Source organism: Patiria miniata, unplaced genomic scaffold (genome assembly GCF_015706575.1).
Source record: "Patiria miniata isolate m_02_andy unplaced genomic scaffold, ASM1570657v1 HiC_scaffold_2, whole genome shotgun sequence".
Classification (NCBI taxonomy): Eukaryota; Metazoa; Echinodermata; class Asteroidea; order Valvatida; family Asterinidae; genus Patiria; species Patiria miniata.
Genome location: NW_024037058.1, coordinates 19,616,965 through 19,640,250, shown reverse-complemented (window position 1 = coordinate 19,640,250; position 23,286 = coordinate 19,616,965). Strand labels below are relative to the sequence as shown.

Below are 23,286 nucleotides of genomic sequence, written 5' to 3'. Positions count from 1 at the left end.
TCTAATTTTCGTCCGCAAAATGTGAATAATAAAACGTGATTTTCACAAAGGACATTTTGTAATCTATTGCTATCTGCTTGAAGGACGTTTTGTTTTACCAAGTACATGTACTGATACCTGTTGAAAATACGCTGACATTTTTTGGGTTCTTAAAAATTCTGTAAAGATGTTGACAAAATATTACTGTGTACAATTCCTTGTACATATTTGGACCAAAAAAAAAAAAAGGACGACATTTCTTGTCAATATTCGGGTATCGCATGTTATTAAAAATAGGATATCTGTTTTTGAGATGGTTTATGTCCAGTTATATTTTTCTCCTTGAAAAAAAATCCCCAATATTTATACATATTACATGTAACACTATCTACACTGAAATGCGCAGAATACAAACTGGACGGAATTACTGGTCAACTTCGATTTCATTTTATGTAGCAAATCTGCTATTTCAAATTTTCTGCAAAATTTACAAATATGATTCATTCGTAGCAAAAATATCTATCTACATGTAAAACTATACAAAATAGATTTTTTTTTTAATAAAGGTTCTATTTAAAACATCATTCTTATCAAATCAGAAACTTCCAAGTACTAATTGGCCATGCAATCCACCATGAACCCAGATATGTACAAAATAAAGCTTGAACTTCAAAACTTGTAAATCACAATCAATTCACCCTACAAACTTCCTCTGATTAAAAAAAAATCACTTATTACGTCATTTTTTAAAAACCCAACAACCAGTTCGGACCGGATGACTTGTATACACGGAGAGGTTTTGCGGTATTCGGAACGGATGATGGATAAACACGCAACGAGCAAGGCCGGAAATATCTGTGACCCGCTCGCAGCGAGCGAGGCTGGAAATATTAGTGTGCTGCCCGAGGGTGATGGCTTCAACCTGGCATTGAGGTCAAGTGAAAAGTAATCTCGCGTCTCGTTCCGTTCTTGTCAAAATATTCCCGGCCTGAACTGATTAATAACAAACACAACAATAAGGAGTAGAAAAGATGTATCTCAGTGCGTGCCCTGCATAGTGTAAGGTACACTTTACCTAAGATAGTCAACTTAAAAATGTAAAACAGCAACCTCCGTTGACAATTCGAATCATTATTCAAGTGTTCTTTTGACGCGAAGACCTTCGCTTGTTCTCTTTTTTTCCCCATTTTATTCAGCAGCATGTTTTTCTCTTTCAGAAATGTTGCGTTTGTATCTGTAAAGAAAGTTTTGACAATAAAACCAAAAAAAATGGAACTGGGGAACACGGCATTGTCAGTTTGCTATGAAGTCCCAGCCCTGATCATATTGCTGAGTTGCACTACTTCTTTTTCTTGGACTTTTCACTCTTGTTGGACGATGATGATGATGATGATGATGACGATGAAGATGATGAAGATGATGAACTAGATGACTTAGAAGAAGCAGCTGATGCAGGTCTCTCCTTGGCAGCCCTCACCGACTGCTGTGACCCACGGCTGCTGCCGGCGCTCTGTTGACCCGGCCCGGAGCTGGAGCTCGGTCCAGCCTCTGACATGCCATCCGCAGATCCACCCGACCCTTCGCCTCCTTTATCCTCATCCCTCCTCTCAAACGGAGACAAGGGTTTCTTGATGGATAACAGGGATCCTAGGTCGCTGTCTGGTCCAGGAGCAAAGCTGCTGAAGAGGGCGGCTTCGATGGACGAGATGCCCGCGTCGGCCATGTTCCAGGCCTCGCGGTCCGCGGCGTGGCCTCGGATGTACAGCAGGACTTCCTTCAGGTTCAGCTCCTTGGCTCTGGCACTAAAGAAATAAAAGAGAATCATCCTTTCTGACAATGGTACTGGATAGCTCAGTTGCAGGTATGCAACTTTTCTTCGGATCCGCTAATTCCCTCGTTTTTTACTTATCACGAATGCAATTGAAAATTGAACAAACACTGTACAAAGTCTTGCGTGGTTTGTCATTTTTCTTGTGTTTGTCTAAATTCCCGGTGGCATGCCTGCAGTTGGCAGAGTGGTAGGTTTAAACCCAGCTGCAGTTAATTTCATTGTCCAAAATTATGTTCGTTTATAAAAAGTAAAGATGACAAACCACTTTACCCCGGATTCAGTCAACATTTTAATAGCAATAGGACACTGGATAATTATTATGTACAGTGCTTTTTCATCTTCGGAGTACTGTTTGGTAAATTTGTTTTAGTAAAATTCAGCTGAGATGGATAAAGGGCAATATTCATGACAAGGAATGCTGCATCTTTTGGTAATAGGAGAAACACTTAAAGATGTTGTCGCAGATAGTGGATGATTGTGGACAAATCTTACCAGAGGAGAGAGGTCCTATGACCATTTTCAGAGTTGTTGAGGAAGAAAGAATTTTTAACAGCCTTGTCTGGTTTTTGGCATACAATATTGCATTGTTGCAAAAGCTTTTTCTTTCTTCAAAAATCACAATTTAAGGATTTCACTTACGCAGTCTGCCTCTGGTCCAAGGTGCAGAGAATCACCTTGGCAACCACCTTCTGCAGAATGGAATCTCCCGTCTTGGCAAACTGGTGCAAGGCACTCTTCAGGTTGGAAGCCGCCAGCATTTTCTCGCAGGCCTAAGGGGAACAAAGATGAGTCAAGCCTATTAAAGCTAGCACCACAATGCACACCATTCTATTTCAACTGATTCAGAATGACCATTCACTGGATGCCTTGTCATGCATCTGGGCAATTCCACGGTTACTCACGTTACATTTTCGTAACGTGAGTAACCGATTTTGTGCGTCTTGTTTATCATACATAACACATTTTTCTGGATGTCATCTTTGGTGCTTAGGTAGGTCTAGGTCTACTCTATCTACCATCCGGATAACAGTTATTAAACCTTTTCAGTAAGGTTATTACAGCCCAAGGAAACTCAAAAGTACATCAAAAACATAACGAGAGTAACCGTGGAAATGCCCATCTGGTCTAAACAATGGTCCGGATTTAGCCCATTCAATGACATTACATGTTCTCCTATACAATGGCACTGCCTGGCTCTGCACCAGTCTACAATCAGTCTTTATCTCAAGTGGAATGCTGTTAGTGAGTCAGTCAGTCAGTCAGTGAGATAGGCGCAAAGAAGACACTACACTGGCCCTGTTGCCGGTAAAATCTCATGAATATGGCCATCAACCTCAAAACAGCCTTGTGTGGCTGGGGGATGATCAAACCACATTCTTCTTCCGGTGTATCTTGACCATGACAAGGACCGTGGCCAGGATCATGAGCGTAAGAGAAGCGCCGGACTTGCAGGCCCATTCAAAGGACAGAAAGCTGTTTCCACCTACCTCAGGACTCTCGGCAAAGTACAGCAGGATCTTGCCAGCCAGCAGGTAGATGCCTGCATCCGAGGACTTGCGAGGAATGTTCAGAAGATGATTGAGAAGCTCCTCCTGAAGACGCAAAGATGAAAAGCAAAAGTTCAGGAGATACTTGTGAGTAAATCTGATCTAGGACCCTTCGTCTCCTAGTGGTTGATTCGTGGCATCTGTTCTGCCAGCACGCTAATGTTCAAGTCTGAATGCCTCCAGTCAAATGATGGTCAAACGTCATCATCAAATTGCCTTGTCCTGGCTCCCTGCTATTGATTATGATGTAAGCAGCTATTGGTAACCAGCGGTGCAACCACTGTTGTTAGGCTAATCCACGGCCTAAACTGAAAGGGGGTGCCCCCAACTTTGAGGCTTGTGCCCGTGACCCCATGTAGCCCTAAACCCAATGCATTTAAATGAGTTTCTCCCTTGGTGATGTGCACAACTCACCTGGTACAGGATGACATCTGCGTTCTCGATGGCTACCAGTTCCAGAGCCTGCAGGGCCAGCCTGAGTGTCTCACTGTCCTGGCCGGTGCACAGCGACACCAAAGCTGCAGCTGTGATTTCAGGAGAGAACACATTTTGTTTTTTAAATTTTATTTCAATGTACAGTTTATCCTTGGGATAGTTGACCTGTTGGATCTAGTGATACCAGGCAGGCTTATCTTACTTGGGTTTCAATTGGGTTTATTAAAGGTATAGTCCATCATTTGTAATTTGTGCATTTTGTTCGTTTGAAGCAACAAAAGTGCTCAAGATCTGAAGAAGGATGCTGAACAACCAATCTGATGAAGTTTCAGCTCAGCTTCAGCTTTATGTTCTGAGAAAAACAGCATTCTAGGAGAGTTGCTGAATCGTGTTTTGAATTGGGCCTGAATTCAGCGTCCGAGACACGTTCTCACTGAGCCGATTGCAGCTACGCGATGTTGCGCACTGATCCGACGAATTATAGCAACCGCGCGCGCGTGTGCGTCGTACCAACGCTTGCGCGCGCTTCGCCCAAAAACAAAACGAATTACTAATTTAAATTTCCTACGGTGCGTCTTAAGAAGCACCGTTGGAAAGGCCTTCTTTCGTTGATTTCTTCAAAATGACAGCTTGCCAGAAAGATTAATTTCACAGGGAGTTTAGTCCCCTTATTATCTTTCAACCAAGTATGTTTTCCAACAATAATTACGTCAGTTCCTTTTTGGATAGCTGCAAATGATGGACTCTGGCTTTAAATGGCTTTGAAAAAAGGCTCTATGACATTTGAGTCAAAATATATCTGTTTGCCAAGGACAAGCCTGAAAGCTTACTTGGTGAGTTTCTAGCGGCCATCTGTGCCCTGACCCCGGGACTGAAGGCCAGATCTAAGTATATTCCCGCCACGTTGCGCTTGGTGGCGTCCGTCCCACCCTGGACTGCGTGGGCCAAGTCCTCCAGGCCCCGCTCAGCGACGACGGCGTGCTTGTTGTCATCCGAGTCGGCCACGATATACGAGATGGCCGTGACGGCCTCCTGGACCAGACGCGAGTTGTGGGAGTGGAGGAGGGTGGTCAGGGTGGTGACTCCGCCCAGCTCCACAAAGGTGTCCTGGGGATGATGACAAGACAAAGGAGATGACAACAGGATGAAGAAAACAAGAGGAGGCAAGCATCGTAAAGATGCTCCAAAGTTCTATTCAGTTGGTTCCGAATGGCTATTCACTGGAAGTCCTTTCATGCATCTGATCTACACAATGGGCCGGATTAGCCCATTCATTGGCTCTACAGGATAATCCTATTTCAAATATTTTAGGCAAGGCGAGACTTACGCAAGTCTAATTCACAAGAGTCAGTGAGTCAGTCAGTGAGGTATAGAGAGGACGATAGGCTGGTCCCTCTCAGACCAGCAAAGGAAACAGCAGAATTCATTGGCGAACGTGGGGTTTGATTTGCAACCACAAAACTCTGATGCACGTGGACCTGAAGCAAATGGATTGAGAGATGTATGACTGGATATATCCTTCTCAGGAGCCTACCTGGATAGCTGGAACAGTAAGCAGCTCGGCCATGGCCTCTGTGGCATACTCCTGGGTTGCCTCGTCTGTGGATAGCCCTAGAGAGATCAAGACCTCCAACCTATAGTATGGGTGAAGAGAATGGAGATCATTTTGGTATCTGCTCAAAATAGCAGTTGTTATACAAGATAATGATAATGGAGTCTTATATAGTGCACGTATCTACCAACAATTAGGTACTCTAGGCGCTAGAGATTATTATGTCTATTATTAAAGAAAGGTAAATAAAGTTTAGGAGAAATATGAGACCCATTATGTAGCACCTTATAGGGGTTTACAAGATGCTGCGGTGCATATTGCAGCCACTGCCAGAAACACTTGGGCAAACCCTTCTCTTAGCGATAAGTGTTACTGGGTTCTTTAACGTGCATTACACAACACACGGGACCTACGGCTTTACGTCCCATCCGAAGGACGAAGCAATAATGGTAAAGTGCCTTGCTCAAGAGCACAAGCACCATGATTTCATGGTCAGGATTCTAACCCATGTACCACGGCACATGAGTCGAACACCGTAACCATTGGACCACAGCACCCCACAGCACCCGAGGGCATATTTTGATATGGGTCTTTGACACAAGTACCCCCCTCAAAAGTAAGAAAGGGAGAGTTGGCGGAGACCACTTGGAGAGACATTCAACACATTGCCTAGGAAGCCTGATGCTTGCACAATGACGCTACGGCTTTGTGGACATGCAGAATGAAATATGTTGTGTGTAGTCATGTGTACTTCACGCCCGAACCAGTATGCGCACTCAGCATTTCCCTCATGAAAGTGGTAAAGATGCCCTCTCTTGTTCGTGCCGGGAGCCCTAATGCCCTTTTCACACTAGAGCCTCTCAACCCGGGTTGAACTCAACCCTGGGCGAACTCAGTGCTGCCCCGGGTTGAGTTTTTTATTTTTCACCCCCTGCGTTCAACCCCGCATCGTTTCACACTTGTTTCATGCAAATCAAGCTTATCATGCTCAGTTACTACTGTTTTGAACCCTGGCAAGAATTTCAACCCGGGTTGCAAATCTCAACCCTGGTCTGGAGCAGGGTTGAGTTCAACCCGGGGTGAAATCAATCTTGGGGTTGACGCAGGGTTGACGCAGGGTTGAAATTTTTCAAGTGTGAAACGATGGGTTTTTTCAACCCTGCGTCAACCCCGAGATTTGTCTAGTGTGAAAAGGGCTATAGAGTCTTAAAGCTTTGAAAATTCTTGTATCATTTTGGGACACTTCATTTGCAGATATCTCCAGGTGGAACAAGCTGTTACTGGGCTTATCCAAAAACCTGCTCAATGTAGTCTGAACATGGCCTGAAAATATCACACGGCACATTTTAGAGTCTGAGAAAAACTAGAATGGCCTACCCTCCCTCAGCAACGATCCTGAACTTGCTGTCGTCCCCTGTGGTGGCTAGAGTGGCCAACTCAAACGCTGCCTGTCGCCTCTCCTTCACCCTGCAATGAAAACAAAACATCACGCTTAAAATAAGGGCCGTACATTCTAGTAACAGCCTGGTATTGGCAAGGAGCATCTGAAAACATTCCTGCTTCGGGTATTGCCAGGACTTTTTTTAGAATGTGAAATTTAACCAGAGGCTACTTGAGGTTGAACCAGGGATGAGAAATTTTTTTTTAAAATCTGAAAATTGGAAGAAAAGGTCTGAAAGATGCATTTCTTTCTATATCGATAATGTCTTTCTCTCAGTTTGAATTCAGACCAAAGTCTGAAAAATCTCACACCTGTTGAACCACCGAGGTTACCTGTAAACTCCTGTAGAACCTCAAGGCATGCTTCCAGTTACCACCTGTTGAATTTTGCATTTTCCCCTAAAGAATCACTTCTTACATTACAACTGTGTGACAACCATAGAGCTATATTAAATTACTAGAGCGCTAACTTGATGTACAAAGTAATGCCTGATGGGCGCATCCATGTTTGTGCACAAACCTATGGAGAACTAGAAATTGTGTACGGCTTTTGTACGGCTATTTGCATATCTGCGTTTGTATTCCATACCGGTGCGTTATCGAAGCCGATACGCCCAAAACCGAAACGCACGATCAGCAAATGAGCGTTTCATTTTACCCTATACAAACAGCGCAACGTGTGCGCGTCCCTCCGTTTTTTGAACCGTCATGATGCGCTTAAGTTGTTTGCGTATCTTCTACTTGCGCGTTGCATTTAGAGTACACTTTTAAAATTCAATCCATCTATTTTGATTGTGTTCTACAAACACGCACATGAATTCAAAATGTCTGCGCCCAGAGTGGCTTCAAAGCGTCTCCGTGCACAAGAACAAGGAGTTAGCGCTCTAGTAATTTAAAAAAGCTCTATGGTGACAACATGCTGACAATAGACTCATTTTGGACACAACCTATCTTACATATTCACATTTGGGGCCCCATTCAATTTCTCTTGAACATTTTTATTGACAATACAATATTGACTTTGACCTTCAACTTTTCTTTTTTCCTTTTCACTTTCCTAATGTGTTTCTCTCTCTCTATTTCTGCTTCCCTGGATAAGCTTAGCCTTAACAGAACTCAACCCATCAAACCCCAATGGCATATTTTGATGGAATCTGTCAGGACGGGTACAGTACCCCTAAACTGACAGTCGTTTACATTGGGTTGGCACACCTCCAGAATCAAAGTCAGAAATATGAGTATGCAGTTTGCCATATGATGTTTGAATTTGCCAGGATGGGTATGGTTTCTAGTATAAATCATGCTAGAGAGTTAGGGTTAAACTTTGTTACTGCATCGATGAGTTTTGCACGACCACCTACCTCCCATTGCGAGCGGTCTCAATCACCTTCTCCACGTCCCTAGTCACCACCAGATGCTCTTCCAAGAAATCCCCGACCCTGAAGCGGAAGTTGCGCAGCAGGGACACGCCCATGGACCAGATGACAAAGAGGTAGACGGCGTGCAAGGTGAAGTAGATGGCCAGGAAGTAGGACCAGAAGCCGCGGACGGTGCAGGAATCATTGCTCTCGTCTGACGGGCAGGAATAGTCCTATGGGTGGAAAGCAAATCATCTCTAAATATCTTGGACAATTTCCTAATTTGCAAAAATTCCTCCCTCCTCAGTAGGCATGCCATTGTGACTGATTTGCAGTACTCGCTGCTATTTCAGATTTCAACCACCCAGTTGATCCAGGTATGGGTCAAGTGGTAAGACGTCTGCACTAGTATAAGCACAAGGTCATGGGTTCAAGTACCCAATCAAGTAAAGCTTGTTCATTTTTCCTCGCACGCCTTCAGCATTTTGCCAGCAACCTTCCTGGGTCAAAAAATCCACCACTGTACAAAATGTCAACAAAACATTCATTGCACTTGAAACTTAAAGTCACATGTAATAGTGGTCAGGCTGTACCCTGGTTTCCTCAATCTGCAAAATTCGGGCGATTCACAATGCAGTGCGCCACCAAGAGTCTGCCACGGAGAGTTCATTTTTCCCAGTGCATTGTGGGAGATGGTCGACAAATTCGCAGCGCGGGACATTTGAAATTGTTCGTTTTTCCAGTCAGTAGTTTCATAAGCGTATGATTCAAGGATCTGTTTGCCCTTCTCTTTTGTTATCAATGTGGTGTTTTTGTAAGGCGGCAAGACGCTATGCCCCAATCTACAATCTATAACAAATTAGCTCAAGTTGTCTACTCATGTTTTGTCGACCGTAAACTTGAAAAATGGACTCTCCATGGCAAACTCTTGGTAGCGCACTGCATTGTGAATCGCCCAAATTCTCAAAACCTTCTGCTGGATTTTGAAGCAACTTAGAGTTTTAAGTGTAGGTGTATTCCTTTCAAAATAAGGCATTGTACAGACTGCAAACAGAAGACCATGCTTCCCCCGGTAAGAGTTTCATCAAGATGGGGAGTGGTCACTGGTCACTGGCAAGACACGACCATTCCTTCGTTCCTGTTGTGGGCAACAGGTACCAAAGCCTTCGGCTCAAGGACACATAACTTTCTTGATAATAATTTGAATTATATAACCGATATACAGACCCTTGTCATTTGATTGGTGGAACTCACATCACATGACTTTCGTTATTACATGTACTCCCATTCATGCAGGGGCTTAAAAAGTCCCATTCGCTCATGGGGAATGGGAAATACTATCGAACAGTTAGTTAGTATCGATGCTTGTTCCATGACGCGGTATTTGTGTGCAAATGCATGCTGGTGTGCGCTTTCAGCGTTGCCCGTAGCGCGTATTGTTCCAAAGAGCCAGCGCTACAGAGTTGGGTTCAAACATTTTCGCCAAGGGGTGGTTTGGAAGAGCGAAACACATTTTCCACCAATTTTGCATTGAAATAAAAGATCAACTATATCAAATGACAAGGATCTATATGTCAGTTATATAAAACAAATGTTGAGTGGCTTTAAAATTGTGAAATGGGAGGAATATTATCGCTCGGCAAAATCTGGACATTTCCAGTTCACTCGGAAAAGGGCAGATTTTACCTTGCGATAATATTTCACCCATTTCACTCTGAGCCACTCAATATTTGTATAAAATATGTGACCTGTTCGGTCAAAATCAGACTTTTCTGGGCATAAGGTCGAAAATGATATTTTTACATATTGTTAACATATGTTCTTTTTCCTTTTAATAGGTGGTTTAATTTTTGAAACCGGTCATTCCTGGGCAGAGTTATGCTATTTTGAAGTTCATTGTGTCGAAAAGTAGAAAACGGAGAAAATGGCCACGAACGTCACAAAACAGTTATTTCTTTAACTGATATACCTTATCAAAATCATCAAAAATAGTATATGTAGAGTTCAAATTAGGGTTGCAAACTTTTATAATATATGTTAGACATGTTCAGGATTACAAATATGCAACAATTTGAAAATCGATAAAAATCACCCCCACAGCGTTTTTTTGGCCCTATCTCAATTTCAACCTCTGCCCAGAAGCGTCTGCTTTTGACAGAACAGGTCACATATATATCTTTTGTAATGTATATTGTGTTCATTACTGTTTTACCTCTTTTGATTTCGTTTGGTACAAGTGGGCACTACTTTTTTTCACGTGCTTATCCGTAAACTTTGGGTTTTTTATGCTAAGATCAGGCATCAAACGCAAATTTGGCACAAATAAAAAAAAGTCATTCACACACAGAAAGAATAATATATATTTGAAAAAAACTTACTAGAATGGACAGGATAAACCTGATCATCAGAAAGACTGCCACTCCCCAGTTCATCACCGTCAAAATCAGAAACGTCACCATGAAGAATTGTGGCCTGTAACAAATGCAGAAATGACTTCAAATGAGTCCACTGTTGTCGTTTCACCTATTTTCAGTTTTTGGCATTAAACTTAAACCGATAATAAAAAATCAGTTTAATGGACAGTCTCGGCATCAAACTAGCCGGGTTTTTGTTTTGTAAACCAAAAACACACAACTGATCTTTGAGTCAGCACTGAAAATGCATATCCATTATTAAGCTCTTTTTACTTCTTGACTTTGGAATACTGGCCAGTGGAACTGGAGTATTATTCCTAATAGATGTACATGAACATTTATAAGATTCAATAATTTTTCATCTATTGAGCAATTTCATGTAAAGTCACTGGTCAGTACTGGTCACCCACATGCCCGCCAAATTGCACATCTACGGTTGCAGACTACTATGCCATAGACCTATGATAAATATGCCCACTTCTGAAGTTTAGGAAAACTATTCACAACTCTCCCAGGTTGTTTGAGACACAGTCCAAAATAAAGCTTATTTCATCATCTTTATTTTTTTTTTTTTGGGGGGGGGCGGTTTTAACCGATGACTTTTCAGAGAAAAATCGGATACTGTACGTGACAGATACCACGCAACATGCATGTCACGCATAACGCAATGAATATGTATTGTACGATCGATCGAGCACACTAGACGTCCAAAATGGCGGATCCTGCACAGTTCACCTGATAATGTCACGTGGATGCAAAGCTATTATGTAGGCTACATTTTTTTGGAGAGGAACAAAAAAAGTGGGGAGGGGGACAAACAATATGATATGCCCATGATTAAGATAAATGTGGATTGGGGTCCCCAAAAAGCAAAGCTTGTCGAGTAGGGGCCCACACATCCTTAGTAGTAAGCCTGATACTGACCACAGACTTGATGGTCCTGTAAACCCTGACTTGTGCGTGTAGGAGGGACACTTCTCAGACGTATACAGCGTGATCAGACCAACGCCGATGCAGTAGATCAGCATGGCCCAGGGTAGGAATGAGCTATACTGCCAGGGCTGGTAGGGGGACAGGAAGTACCACATAAACATCAAGGCAGCGAAGAGGGTGAAGACGCGATTCAATGACAGGATACCCTGAAGAAAGAAAACAAATTGTAGGCAAATTTCAAGTCCGTTTCAAGAACACCTTTAAAGGGAGTACATGTATATACAACATTTGCTGTTGCTGTAATTTTCAGAAATGGATGGATTTGGGGGGTTAGTATTTTATAGCAAATATTGTATCACTGTCTTGTTTGTAGTTTTGGGCTTGTAGATGCTGGAAAATCAAGACAACAATCATGTTCTTGTAGTCTGGTTCCTTGACCCCACTTAAGATGAAATGGAGCAATTTATAGACACAGCTAGGGAAAAGTAAGGTCAGGGAACCCATCTAGCTGTCTTGTACCCATTCATGGACGTGTAATCAATTGCAAATGAAATGCGGACCAAGTTAATATGGTAAATTGGGAGCAGTATTTGAAAAAAGACGTTTTTGTTCCAACGATGGTCGGCTGACCAGCATTGGAAATTGATACAAAAATACCACTTTTCGTGAAAATGTATTCACTTCAGTCCAGTAAGGTGTTTCATAATATTTTGGTAGTTTTGTTTTTTGATGTTTGCAAATGTCGTATAAGTGCCTTTCCTTGGACCATTCTCTTTCTCTTTCCTCCTTCCCTCGTTCTTGTAGCATTTTATTTAGTCACATTATTATGCTATGTCACTGACCCCTGTTGTATGTTTGTTTGTTAGTCTGTCCTTGGTTTTCTTTGTGTTTGTTTGTACTTGTCCATTAGTTTGTCGGTCCTTCTTTAAAATCTTTGGATTTGTCAGAATTTTTTTTCGGATTTGCCTTTATGTGAGGCATGCCAAATAAGCTTCAGCTTTTTAAAATAATGCATCCATCTTTATAAAACAAATTCTTATTCTCAGGGCTATTTGTTTTTCTTCTACCTTGCTTTTGATAAAAACAAATGTTCAAATTGAATTGAATTAAAAAAAAAAATTCTCATGATTTAATCATGTTGTAACAACACGAAGAATGCTGGTCCCAGAGCCCATCAAATTTGACTCAATTGATTCAGAAAGGCTATTGACAGGAAGTCCTTACATGGAACTAGTCTACACAATGTGTCCGATTTATCTCATTCATTGGCATTATGGAATAATTTTGTGGAACATTGCAAGCATGCTACTACTGCGCATTCCCGTACATGTAGGCCCCTTCAATGGTGGAAGCATTGTACCAGCTACTGCGCAAAGCAACTGCCTAATAACCGATTATTTCTGAACAATAGCTAGCACAATACTTTCACCATTGAAGGGGGCCTCCGCGAGCATACACAGACGGTGTGATCGATCAGATTCCTTAATACAATAACAAGAATTATATAACTGACATACATACCCTTGTTTTGTTATTAATGAAACTCACATCACGTGACATTATTTGTTACTTCCATTCACGCCGGGTCTCAAAAAGTTCTATCCCCCCATGGGGAATGGGAAATACTATTGAACAGTTAGGATCATTCTTGTTCCAAGACGCGGTATTGCGTGCAAAGGCATGCTGGTGTGCGCGTTCAGCGTTGCGCGTAGCACGTATTGTTCCACAGAGCCTGCGCTACAGAGTGGGGTTCAAACATTTTCGTGAAGGGGTGGTTTGGGAAGAGAGAAATACATTTCCCATCAATTTTGTAGTGAAATAAAAGTTCAAATATATCAAATGACAAGGATCTATATGTCAGTTATATAAAACAAATATTGAGTGGCTTTCAATTGTGAAATGGGAGGAATGTTATCGCTCGGTAAAATCTGGACTTTTCCAGTTCGCTCGGCTTTGCCTCATGAAATGGAAAAGTCCAGATTTTGCCTTGCGATAATATTCCTCCCATTTCACTCTGAGCCACTCAATATTTGTATACTGTCAGGGCATGCATACACTGAATCCGGCAACCATGCGTTCCCTCCATTTCAGCATCGCGACCTCGTGGATAAGGGCTAGCTTGACCTCAGTGGTCTGTCCGGCTCCCAGCTTGGCCCTCTCTGCTCGCACATCTGTGAAAGACTACGACAAAAGAGAACAAAGGTGTAGAAGATCTGTAAACCAGCAGCACAAATCTTTCTTCTGGTCAGCAAAGGTTTTTCCAGAGAGGGAAAGATGCAGAGCTGTGATCACATCGTCACCAGTCACTCACAGGTCATCAAGTCTCATGTCAATCATACTCTGTTTGTTCCCCATTATTTGTGACTAGTTTGACTTGTGATTGACTTATACAGGGTGAGTAAAAAAAAAAAAGGCGAAACCCAAATGTCGGGACTATTGTTTTAGTGAAGTTCTGCATGTAGCACTTTCAAGATCTAGGATGTGAAAGCCTAGAAGGAAGTGTTCTTTCAGCAAAATGAAAACAAATCACATAGGGATGTTTTTCGTTTCCTGAAAGAACACTTCCTTTTTGTGATCTGTGGACAGAAATTTCAAACGGTGGTTGTGCTTAAAATTCTGTAACTTGAAAATTACATGAGTGATTTGAATGATTCCTGTACTAAAAGAAAGCTTATGATTTGGGCTTTCATATCCTAGATTTTGAAAGTGCTACATGCAGAACTTCTCTAAAACAATGGTCCCGACATTTTGGTTTCGGTTTTCTTTTACTCACCCTGTATGTAGTGATTGATTTGTAATCAATTGGAATTATGGTAAACTTGCCTCCTACTCTGACTAGAGAAGAAACAAGACAAAGCAAGCCTAGTAAAGCTGGTCTCAGAGCACACAACATTCTAATCAATAGAGCCTCGCCAGTCCATAATCACTTTTTATGTGAACGTCTTGGTACTGGTACTAAACACTGACTAGTCTAGTCACAGACTCCCGTACCCGTGTTTGAATTTACCCAATTGTTATCCGTGCGATCGATTGAACAAAAGTTGAGGTCAACAATATTAATTTTATGATGTTGTAAATTGTAATACTTTTTCTTTCGAAATCTGCATTTAGTGCCCTTGATTGGATGGGCCCAGTCAGGACACAAAATATATGCCAAAAAATAGGACGTTAGTAACGTTACACTTATTGTAGATCCTACACCTGGTGTCCGGATGTGCTGTATTCTCATAAAATATCGCAGGTTTTTGAAGTCAACATACACTCCACTGGTTCAGAATGGCTGTTCACTGCAAGTCTTTTCATGCATCCTGTCTACACAATGGACTGGAATTTAGCCCACCTGTTGGTGTTACAGGGTAATCCTACACGATAGCACTGCCCAGCTCATAACTGACAGTCAGTCAATGAGTCAGTCAGTATTGTCTCGTCAGTCAGTGAGGTAGGTACAAAAAGGATGCTCAGCTTGAATGCTGCTCCAGGCTTTACAAATGAGATTGAGGCCTAACCTCATTTTTCTTGGCCATGGGTACCATCTTGAGCACGCAATGGTCCCCGATGCGGTAGTCCTCCAGGGTGTAGGCATCCCGCAGGTACTGGCCCTTGTATCGCATGCGGAACTGGTGATCCTCATGGCCCATCTGATACAGGATGTGCAACAGATGGGCCCGAATACGGGCCAAGGTGTCGGCGGCATTACATTGCAAGATGAACGAGTGGATCTAAGTAATGAAAGGCCAAATTTGTGGGGAAAAAAAATGGGTTTTTTTTTTAAGTCTAAACCTAGCCCCATAAATGTGGCCTATTTACTGGACTGCCTCCGTAAACATAGGCCACACATCCACATGTACAAAAACGTGTTGCACTTTGCCAAATTTTGATTTTCACATTTAGGCTTAGTTTGTAGGGTTTTTTTTGCTTTAGAAGCATACTCACCCTCTTTATAGGCTAATCAGAAAGTGCTGCCTTTTTCAGACGGCTTATTTTTGTGAAATTTCATGTTGAAATTTTGATACGCAAACGTGTGCAAATGAATCCGGAAATTCCACGAAAAATAGTCATCTGAAAAAGGCAGCACTTTCTGATTAGCCTATAAAGAGGGTGAGTATGCTTCTAAAGCAAAAAAACCTACAAACTAAGCCTGAATGTGAAAATCAAAATTTGGCAAAGTGCGACAGGATTTTGTACAAGTGGATGTGTGGCATATGTTTACGGAGGCAGTCCAGTAAATATGCCGCATTTATGGGGCTAGTCTAAACCTAGCCATGTTTGGATTGTTCTGATTTTTGTTTCTTAACACAATAATATATTTACGTAGTCAACTTACAAAAAAATGTATATATGATGTGCAAACAGTAGGCATTTTTTTAAAAGGAAAGAACAAATAAATTTAAAAACAGAGAAATTATTGGCGAATATACATGTATACCTTTTCCCAAATTCAATGCACGTGCGCACATGATATGGTTCATGAGTTAGTTTCGAGAGATAAACAATTCGCCACATTCGTGAAAATCATAGTGAGGTACCAACGAAATTAATAGCCAACTTTATTTGCCTATCAATTGTCCCCCCCCCCCCCCCAAGGGAGGGGGGAGAGAACATTTGACAGGCGCATTATTAGTAGATAATACATGTATATGAAGAAAAAAGTCCCATCAGGTTTAGCTGGAGTTACCCAGCCCTGAGTTTTATCATTGGGTAGCTGGAGTTACCCAGCCCTGAGTTTTATCATTGGGTTGTCTATTAGGGCTGGAGCGCATTTTTCTCAAAACTTGTAGTATTTGCAAAAAAGATTTGGAAAATGTTCAATTTTGTCCCCGTTACACACTAATTGCAACTGCAACTCACCCCAAACTTGCCTGGAATAACCATTACACAGGTCCTTGAAGTAAAAAACGATCCACGATGAAGATTCAGCCTACAATTGCAGTGAAAACAGGAGGAATAACCGCTAACCTGACAACCTTTCAGGCATGGCCAGGACTGCTATTGGTTTGTGCACAAAAAAAATTGTGTACAATGAATGGCGGTTGATTAACAGGCACAGAGAGCGATCGCTGTCAACTACTCGTTTTTGCCGGCTGCGCTGGCTGTTGGCGCGTGACGTCACGCGGAAGCGTAACACCCGATGACTGTTTCATGCACTAGTATAAGGTTTACCACTCGCATCACAGCTTTGGTACTGGAACCGCAACCAATAGTGCATGAAACAGTCATCGGGTGTTACGCTTCCGCGTGACGTCAGGCGCCAACAGCCAGCGCAGCCGGCAAAACGAGTAGTTGACAGCGATCGCTCTCTGTGCCTGTTAATCGACCGCCATTCATTGTACACAATTTTTTTTGTGCACAAACCAATAGCGGTCCTGGCCAATCCAGCAAGGTTGTCAACTTAGCAGTTATTCCTCCTGTTTTCACTGCAATTGTAGGCTGAATCTTCATCGTGGATCGTTTTTTACTTCAAGGACCTGTGTAATGGTTATTCCAGGCAAGTTTGGGGTGAGTTGCAGTTGCAATTAGTGTGTAACGGGGACAAAATTGAACATTTTCCAAATTTTTTTTGCAAATACTACAAGTTTTGAGAAAAATGCGCTCCAGCCCTAATAGACAACCCAATGATAAAACTCAGGGCTGGGTAACTCCAGCTACATCAGGTTTAATAGGTTGCAACATTCTTTCCCTATTTTGGTGTTAAAGTTCCAAAACAAATGCAACATGAAAACAAAAGATGGTGATCACTGCGACGTACTGTGTGAATGCTGAATCACACGGCACCAACTGTAAATGTAATTGTAAAATGTGTACGAAAATCGATTTCTACCCAAAGAAACTGTTCGCAATTACAAAAAAAAGTGGTTAGAAATTGAGAGAAGGTTGAAAAGGTATTTTTTTAATGATAAAAAACACCCTTGCCTCTAATATTTGATTGAAACTAAAGTGGTGCCCGTAACTACACCGTCCATACACAATCGCCCAAGTTAATTGTTTGGGTGTTGTTTTTTTTCACGTTATTAGTTAAATGCGATGTCAATGGGAGTATGTAGGTTGAAACTTACCGGAAATGCGCTGCTTTCCACGTAGAGAAGCATGTTTCTTCTACTTGAAATGCTTCTCTTTTGGAAAAATTATTACTTGTCCTTCATCACATGAAAAAGGGAACTTGTTTTTCAAAACTAAAACAACAAAAAAATCAAGTTTTTTCGTAAAGTGCGGAACACCAAACAACAGGTGCAAGAGCACCGACAATCAATTCATTTCATATGCAAATTACCAAATGCGTCACACGCACCCAGGTAACGCGTCTCGCCACGATTTACCGCTAGAGGGCGCTGATTATGATTAACGCTGATTGTGATAAGCGCAGCCATATGAAGTGATTTCGTCTTTTACATTGTGATTGATTTTATTGAAAAGTGCACTTCTTTTAAACCTTTTCAAAAATTTCCCACACTTTTCCGGACAACTGAGGGTGTTGTTGCTGTGATGTAATTTCAGGGAGACACTTTTCAGTTTAAGTATAGGTGTTTTCTGTTCACATTGTGATCCCAAAAATGTGTTCATTGAAACATTTGTGAAAAAAGGTTTGCTCTTCGGCTAACTGTCATCTTAAGAAAACAACTTAAGAAAATAGCATTTAAAACGGCGAAACATATAAGTTTTGCAACTTTTGGTGCAGAAATAGTTGTGACATTGAGGTTTCTGTCTAAAATGACATCACTACATTTGTTTATAAATATATCTATGGAATTTTTTTAGCATAAAAACCAAAGAGACACATTTGAAAATGGTTAACCAAAAATGTTAAATGAGTATAAATGGGACACAAAGGTGCATTTTCAAGGATTGCATCTTTAAGGTACGGTGGCCCTGGAACGACATTTTAATATTGACTTGTTTTAATATGAACCTTGTAACTTCTTAATATTGACGTTGTACCTTCGCAATATGCACGTTGCACGTAGCTTAATATCGCATTGTGGAAGTTGTTCCTTCTTAATGTGAATGTTCCAACTTGTTAATGTTCACGTTCGAACTTGTCAATGTACACCATTGATCATGCTTGATGTCAACGTTGCACCTTGCTTCTTCGCAATATGAACCATGTACCTTCGCATTGTGAACGTTTGACCTTGCATCTTGTTAATATCATTGTTGAACCGTCCTCCTTCGCAATGTGAATCATGCATTCTAAAAAGTACGAAGTCCTTGTCAAGCCCTATAGTTAAACAACCAGTTATGATGGAGTTTCAATCTGACAGCTGTTTAATGTCACTTAACCTGGGTCTACCTTGTAGTGATTTGTATCATGAATCAAGGCTCTCTGATATATTTCACACCTATTGTTGATCACTGTGTGCGCATATTAATTGAAATATTGTAATACAGGGAGTTTCCATAAATATTATGATAGGGGCGCTGTAAGTTGCCGTGCATCGTGGAGTTGCAGCACTGCTGACATGAACTGACACAGTGGAAACCGCATGCAAGCGTGAAGTGTACACGCTTGCAGACATTCAGATGGCCACATGAGCCACGTTATCGCAACTGTAAAGTTCGCTCAAAATCGTATACAAAATAGTGGTTAACTATATAATTATTTCAACCACACAGAGAAAAAAAGAACCATTGAGTTTTTAATTTTACATGTAAACTTAACTGATCGAGACCTATACCGTAGTCTTTGCCCGGCGGGCTGGATGCTGTATTTTATTCTGTATTGACAAGGTAATGCGTGCGCGGAGTATATGCCTGAAATCTCCTGGGTAGCGCTGAAGACAACATAACTGTTGACAGCGTCCTCTGCCGCACGCCATGGCAGCTTCACCGGGCTTGTCAGTGACTGGCTGGGTTCCGTAATATCTCATCTCAACTGGAGCTGTCCGTTGCAGACTCGTCTTTGTCGTCAGTGCGTGATCAAGTGAATTATCACAGATATAAATATATACTCGGCCAGCAACACTCGCTGGTGAATAAGCTAGACCAAACGACTTGTAACGTAACGACACTAAAGGGAATATTATATAGATCTATGCGAACGGTGTCAATTATAAGCCTGCATTGGTATTTACTCGGAAATATTTCCGGAAATGTTTTGTCGTTTCGCTTTCGATGTTGGCCTCTTCCTCGAAACCTGACCAATTACAGATGAGGACGTGTAACCCAATATGATGTGGTTGAATAACAGGATGGGGTTAGACTAGAATTGGAACATTTTCTGGAAAGAAAGGTAATCTATACGGTGTAGATTACATTTCTTTCCAGAAAATGTTGCATGGATGGCTATACATAGAAAAAGAAAACCGGTCAAGATGTAAACCAAAACATACATTTTTGAAATTAAACATATATTCGTCTCCCGATGGCAAAATATCGGTGTCTATGATTGCTTACTATATACAGGTGACCCAAACAAATGCAACCCTGAAACATTTGTCCCTTTTTTTCAAAAACGTGATCTATGAATTTTTAAGTTTTGGATATGAGATAAAAGCTGAGAGTTTTTTCTCTTGTATACTGAAAAAGTCATAAAAACAGTACATTGCGTAGCTGAGAAAATGCAAATTAAGTAACACCACTCCTGGTCCATTTCAATGACATTACCACAGTTAAGAAACATTTAATTTAATATGTCTGTCATTAATTGTGCAATTTCTTTAGTCTTTGGACATATTTATGATGATGAAAAGGTTTAAAATAGGACTAAAAGGATAAGATACCTGTTCGGGTGGAAAACAAAAGGTATTTCCATCAAATTCATTCGTACTCTTGTCATGTGCCGTGTTGTTTGTAAGGATTAGGACACAATGCGCTACACGTATTTCATGCACAAAATTGGTACAATGTAATTCCCTTAACTGTGGTAATGCCGTTGGGATGGACCATAAAGGAGTTGTGTTACATAATTTGCATTTTCTCAGTAACCCAATTTGCTGTTTTCATGTTTTTCTTTTCAGTATTTAATGAAAGAAAAACCTCTAAGCTTTAATCTGATATCCAAACCATAACAATTTATAATTCATGTTCAGGCTAATGAGCGCTGTTTCACTAGAAAAGATGTGTTCAATTCATGAGACTAATTAATTTCTTGACTGTATACTCTCCGTCAATTACAATAATGCAAAACAGTGTTCTGTGATCACGTTAAGAAGGCTTTTATCATAATACTTTACATCCTTCAAGCCCTATTCAGATTTTTTTTGTGTTTTTAATCATAGTTACGAGAGATTTCCGATGGTGTACATTGACAAGATCGAACGTGAATATTAACAAGTTGGAACATTCACATTTAAGAAGGAACAACTTCCACAATGCGATATTAAGCTACGTGCAACGTGCATATTGCGAAGGTACAACGTCAATATTAAGAGGTTTATACAAGGTTCACATTAAAAAAGTCAATATTAAAATGTCGTTCCAGGGCCACCGTATTAAGGTGAGAAACACAAAGGGTGGATTTAATTTTTTCGAACTTCCCAACAAACCATGTAAATGCATGCAATAACACTGAACAATAGAGAAACAAGCTGCAAGGTTAAGACCCAAGTATAAGTACAGTATACCTAAGGTGTACATTCGGTTTTTGTAGAACGGCATTCCCTAGTTAAGTGTAAATATATATTTTGTTCAGCCCCCCCCCCTCCTCACCCCCCCCCCCCCTCCACCCACCCCACCAACTCGCCACTGATGTGAGGCTGACCGGGAGATGAACGGTAAGGCCGGTGGTGGCTCTGAAGGGGACCCGGACTGTAGTGGGGCCTTTCAGTGGCAATCACTGTGCATTACAAAATATTTGGTTGGAATTAAACTACATCTGCCAACTCCCATGTACAAATGCCGAGCATTAAGGTATTCCTGGAGTTATACAGCATCTGCGGGTGATTTTATTTCCCGATAGCAGGCTATCATCAGCAAAAAGCCTATCTTGGATGAAACCCCAGATGGAATGTCATTTACGTATACAGGAGGAAGAGCAGTGGTCCTAAGACTGTGCCTTGAGGTACTCCGGATACATCATCAGCAAGGCCAGAAGCATCTCCCTCAAGTGACTTACGTGATGTCAGGCAGCTAGAGACCCATCCCTGTGATGCCATAATGCCTCAGCTTGACAAGACGTCTTTGTTGTGGCCCATTAGTCACTTAAACTACTCTCCTTGGGCCGGAAACCGCCGGAAACCGCCAGAAACCGCCGAAATGGCATTCTTCAGTAACTAAACCACTGCAAATGGGTTAAGCGTCATGCATCTTTGCAAGAGCGCCGGGCCATGCTTGCATAAGTTTGAAGTCGTGGTTTCATCTTTTGCCCAGAATTGCACGTTCCACCCTAACTTTTTATAACCCTAAGTTATAATGTTGATTTTGATTGAAGCTCCTTTGTTTTACTTTATAGAACAAGGGCGGATCCAGCACACAATTTTTTTTGGGGGGGGCAAAACAATTTTTGGTCCCCCAAAAAAGTGGGTCAAAAAAATTACGGTGTGGGGTTCTAGATGCTCTGTGGTGCGATCTGAGGCAATTTCTGACCACTTTAACCAATGGTTTTTTTTGAGGAAAAGATGGTGGTGTACTCATTACCTGCCTTTATTGCGATGTCACATAAAACAAAAATTTGGTTTCGTTTTTTTGGGGGGCCATGGCCCCCTTTGCCCCCCCCCCCCTCCCGATCCGTCCTTGTTAGAGAAAAGGAGCTCGGTTTTGATTAAGTTTAAAATGCCCAAATTTTACGAAGTGATAAGGAGACAAGCAATTCCTGAGGGAAAGTCAATTCAGCAGGACTCTAAATTACCCCGGTATATTATGGAATATAAATTGCAGAATAAGAAGCCGTCCATATACGAACGAAAATGCCGATTTTTTTTTAGACCTCTCCCTCCCCCATTGAATTACATGGCATACGCAGTGGTCCCCCGTGTACATGTACATTGTACGTGTACATTGTGCATGTGTACCATAGAGCTATATTAAATTAAGTTATAATTTAATATAGCTCTATGATGTGTTCATGTACATGTGTACATTACAAAACATTACGAATGCGCTATGCTTGCTGGCTAATAATTGATGCAGTTTTAATGGCGATTGTGTACAAAAATGTAGTTAGGTCAAACTAGCGACATTTCAAACCAACAAGAGTGTCGTGGATAGGGTAGGGTTTTTTTATGATGAAGATGATATTAAAATGCAATTGACACGTAAATAAAGATGGCGATCACCGCGACGGGTGAATGCGCAAAACGACGTTGATTCACATTGCATAAACTGCACAATGCGTACGAATATCCAATTTTCCACCAAAAGACAGTGTTCAAATTTCAAGGAAAACAAATTGTCATTAGATTTCAGAGAAGTCAGTTTTAGGTTGCAGAAATTGTTTTGGAATGAAAAAAAAAAATGACTCTGTACTTGACCAAAACTGCATAGGGGTTCGTATCCGACCTTTTTATCATGTCGCGGTCTCTGAAGTTTTAAGGTATAGTTCATCATTTGTAATTTCTGCATTTTGTTCCTTTGAAGCAACAAAAGTGCTCAAAATCTAAAGAAGGGTGCTGAACAACTAACCTGATGAAGATTCAGCTCAGCTTCAGCTGTATATTCCGAGAGAACAGCATTATAGGATCTAGACATTTCAAATCAAAAGTTGCTGAATCGTGTTTTGAATTGGGACTGAATTCAGCGTTGGCTCGCGGTGGAAGACCCATACGCATAAAAGTTGGTCCTGATTAAATATCAATAAGTACATTGATTTCATTACAATTTATTAAAAGCTAATTATCGCTCTGCGTATGTACACAATGTTAACAAC

The 23,286-nt window shown here is 41.3% G+C and overlaps 1 protein-coding gene across 2 annotated transcripts; it reads right to left on the bottom strand.

The window, feature by feature from the left end:
- Positions 1 to 293: 293 nt before the first annotated feature.
- LOC119726804 lies at positions 294 to 17,763 on the bottom strand. Of its 2 annotated transcripts, none has more exons than XM_038198666.1 (13): positions 17,543 to 17,763; positions 14,996 to 15,208; positions 13,545 to 13,670; positions 11,481 to 11,695; positions 10,521 to 10,614; positions 8,146 to 8,375; positions 6,722 to 6,811; positions 5,327 to 5,426; positions 4,623 to 4,899; positions 3,772 to 3,881; positions 3,298 to 3,402; positions 2,450 to 2,580; positions 294 to 1,775 (listed from the first exon to the last, which is right to left on the bottom strand). In XM_038198666.1, the coding sequence occupies exons 1-13, from the start codon at positions 17,573 to 17,575 to the stop codon at positions 1,319 to 1,321; spliced, it is 2,181 nt and encodes a 726-aa protein (XP_038054594.1). In that variant the 5' UTR covers positions 17,576 to 17,763; the 3' UTR covers positions 294 to 1,318. The 2 variants fall into 2 exon arrangements, with proteins under 2 accessions (XP_038054594.1, XP_038054593.1); XM_038198665.1 differs by having other exon boundaries at positions 294 to 1,781; positions 17,543 to 17,762.
- Between the last annotated feature and the right edge of the window lie 5,523 nt (positions 17,764 to 23,286).

What these genes read in the sequence shown, in the direction of transcription:
- LOC119726804 (XM_038198665.1), bottom strand. Translation starts at nt 17,575, where the DNA reads ATGCTTCTCTACGTGGAAAGCAGCGCATTTCCG. An exon ending in CCATGGCCAAGAAAAATGAG is followed by an intron (nt 13,671 to 14,995) that starts GTTAGGCCTCAA and finishes CTTTTGTCGTAG; the next exon opens with TCTTTCACAGATGTGCGAGC. An exon ending in GCATGGTTGCCGGATTCAGT is followed by an intron (nt 11,696 to 13,544) that starts GTATGCATGCCC and finishes TTCTTTCTTCAG; the next exon opens with GGTATCCTGTCATTGAATCG.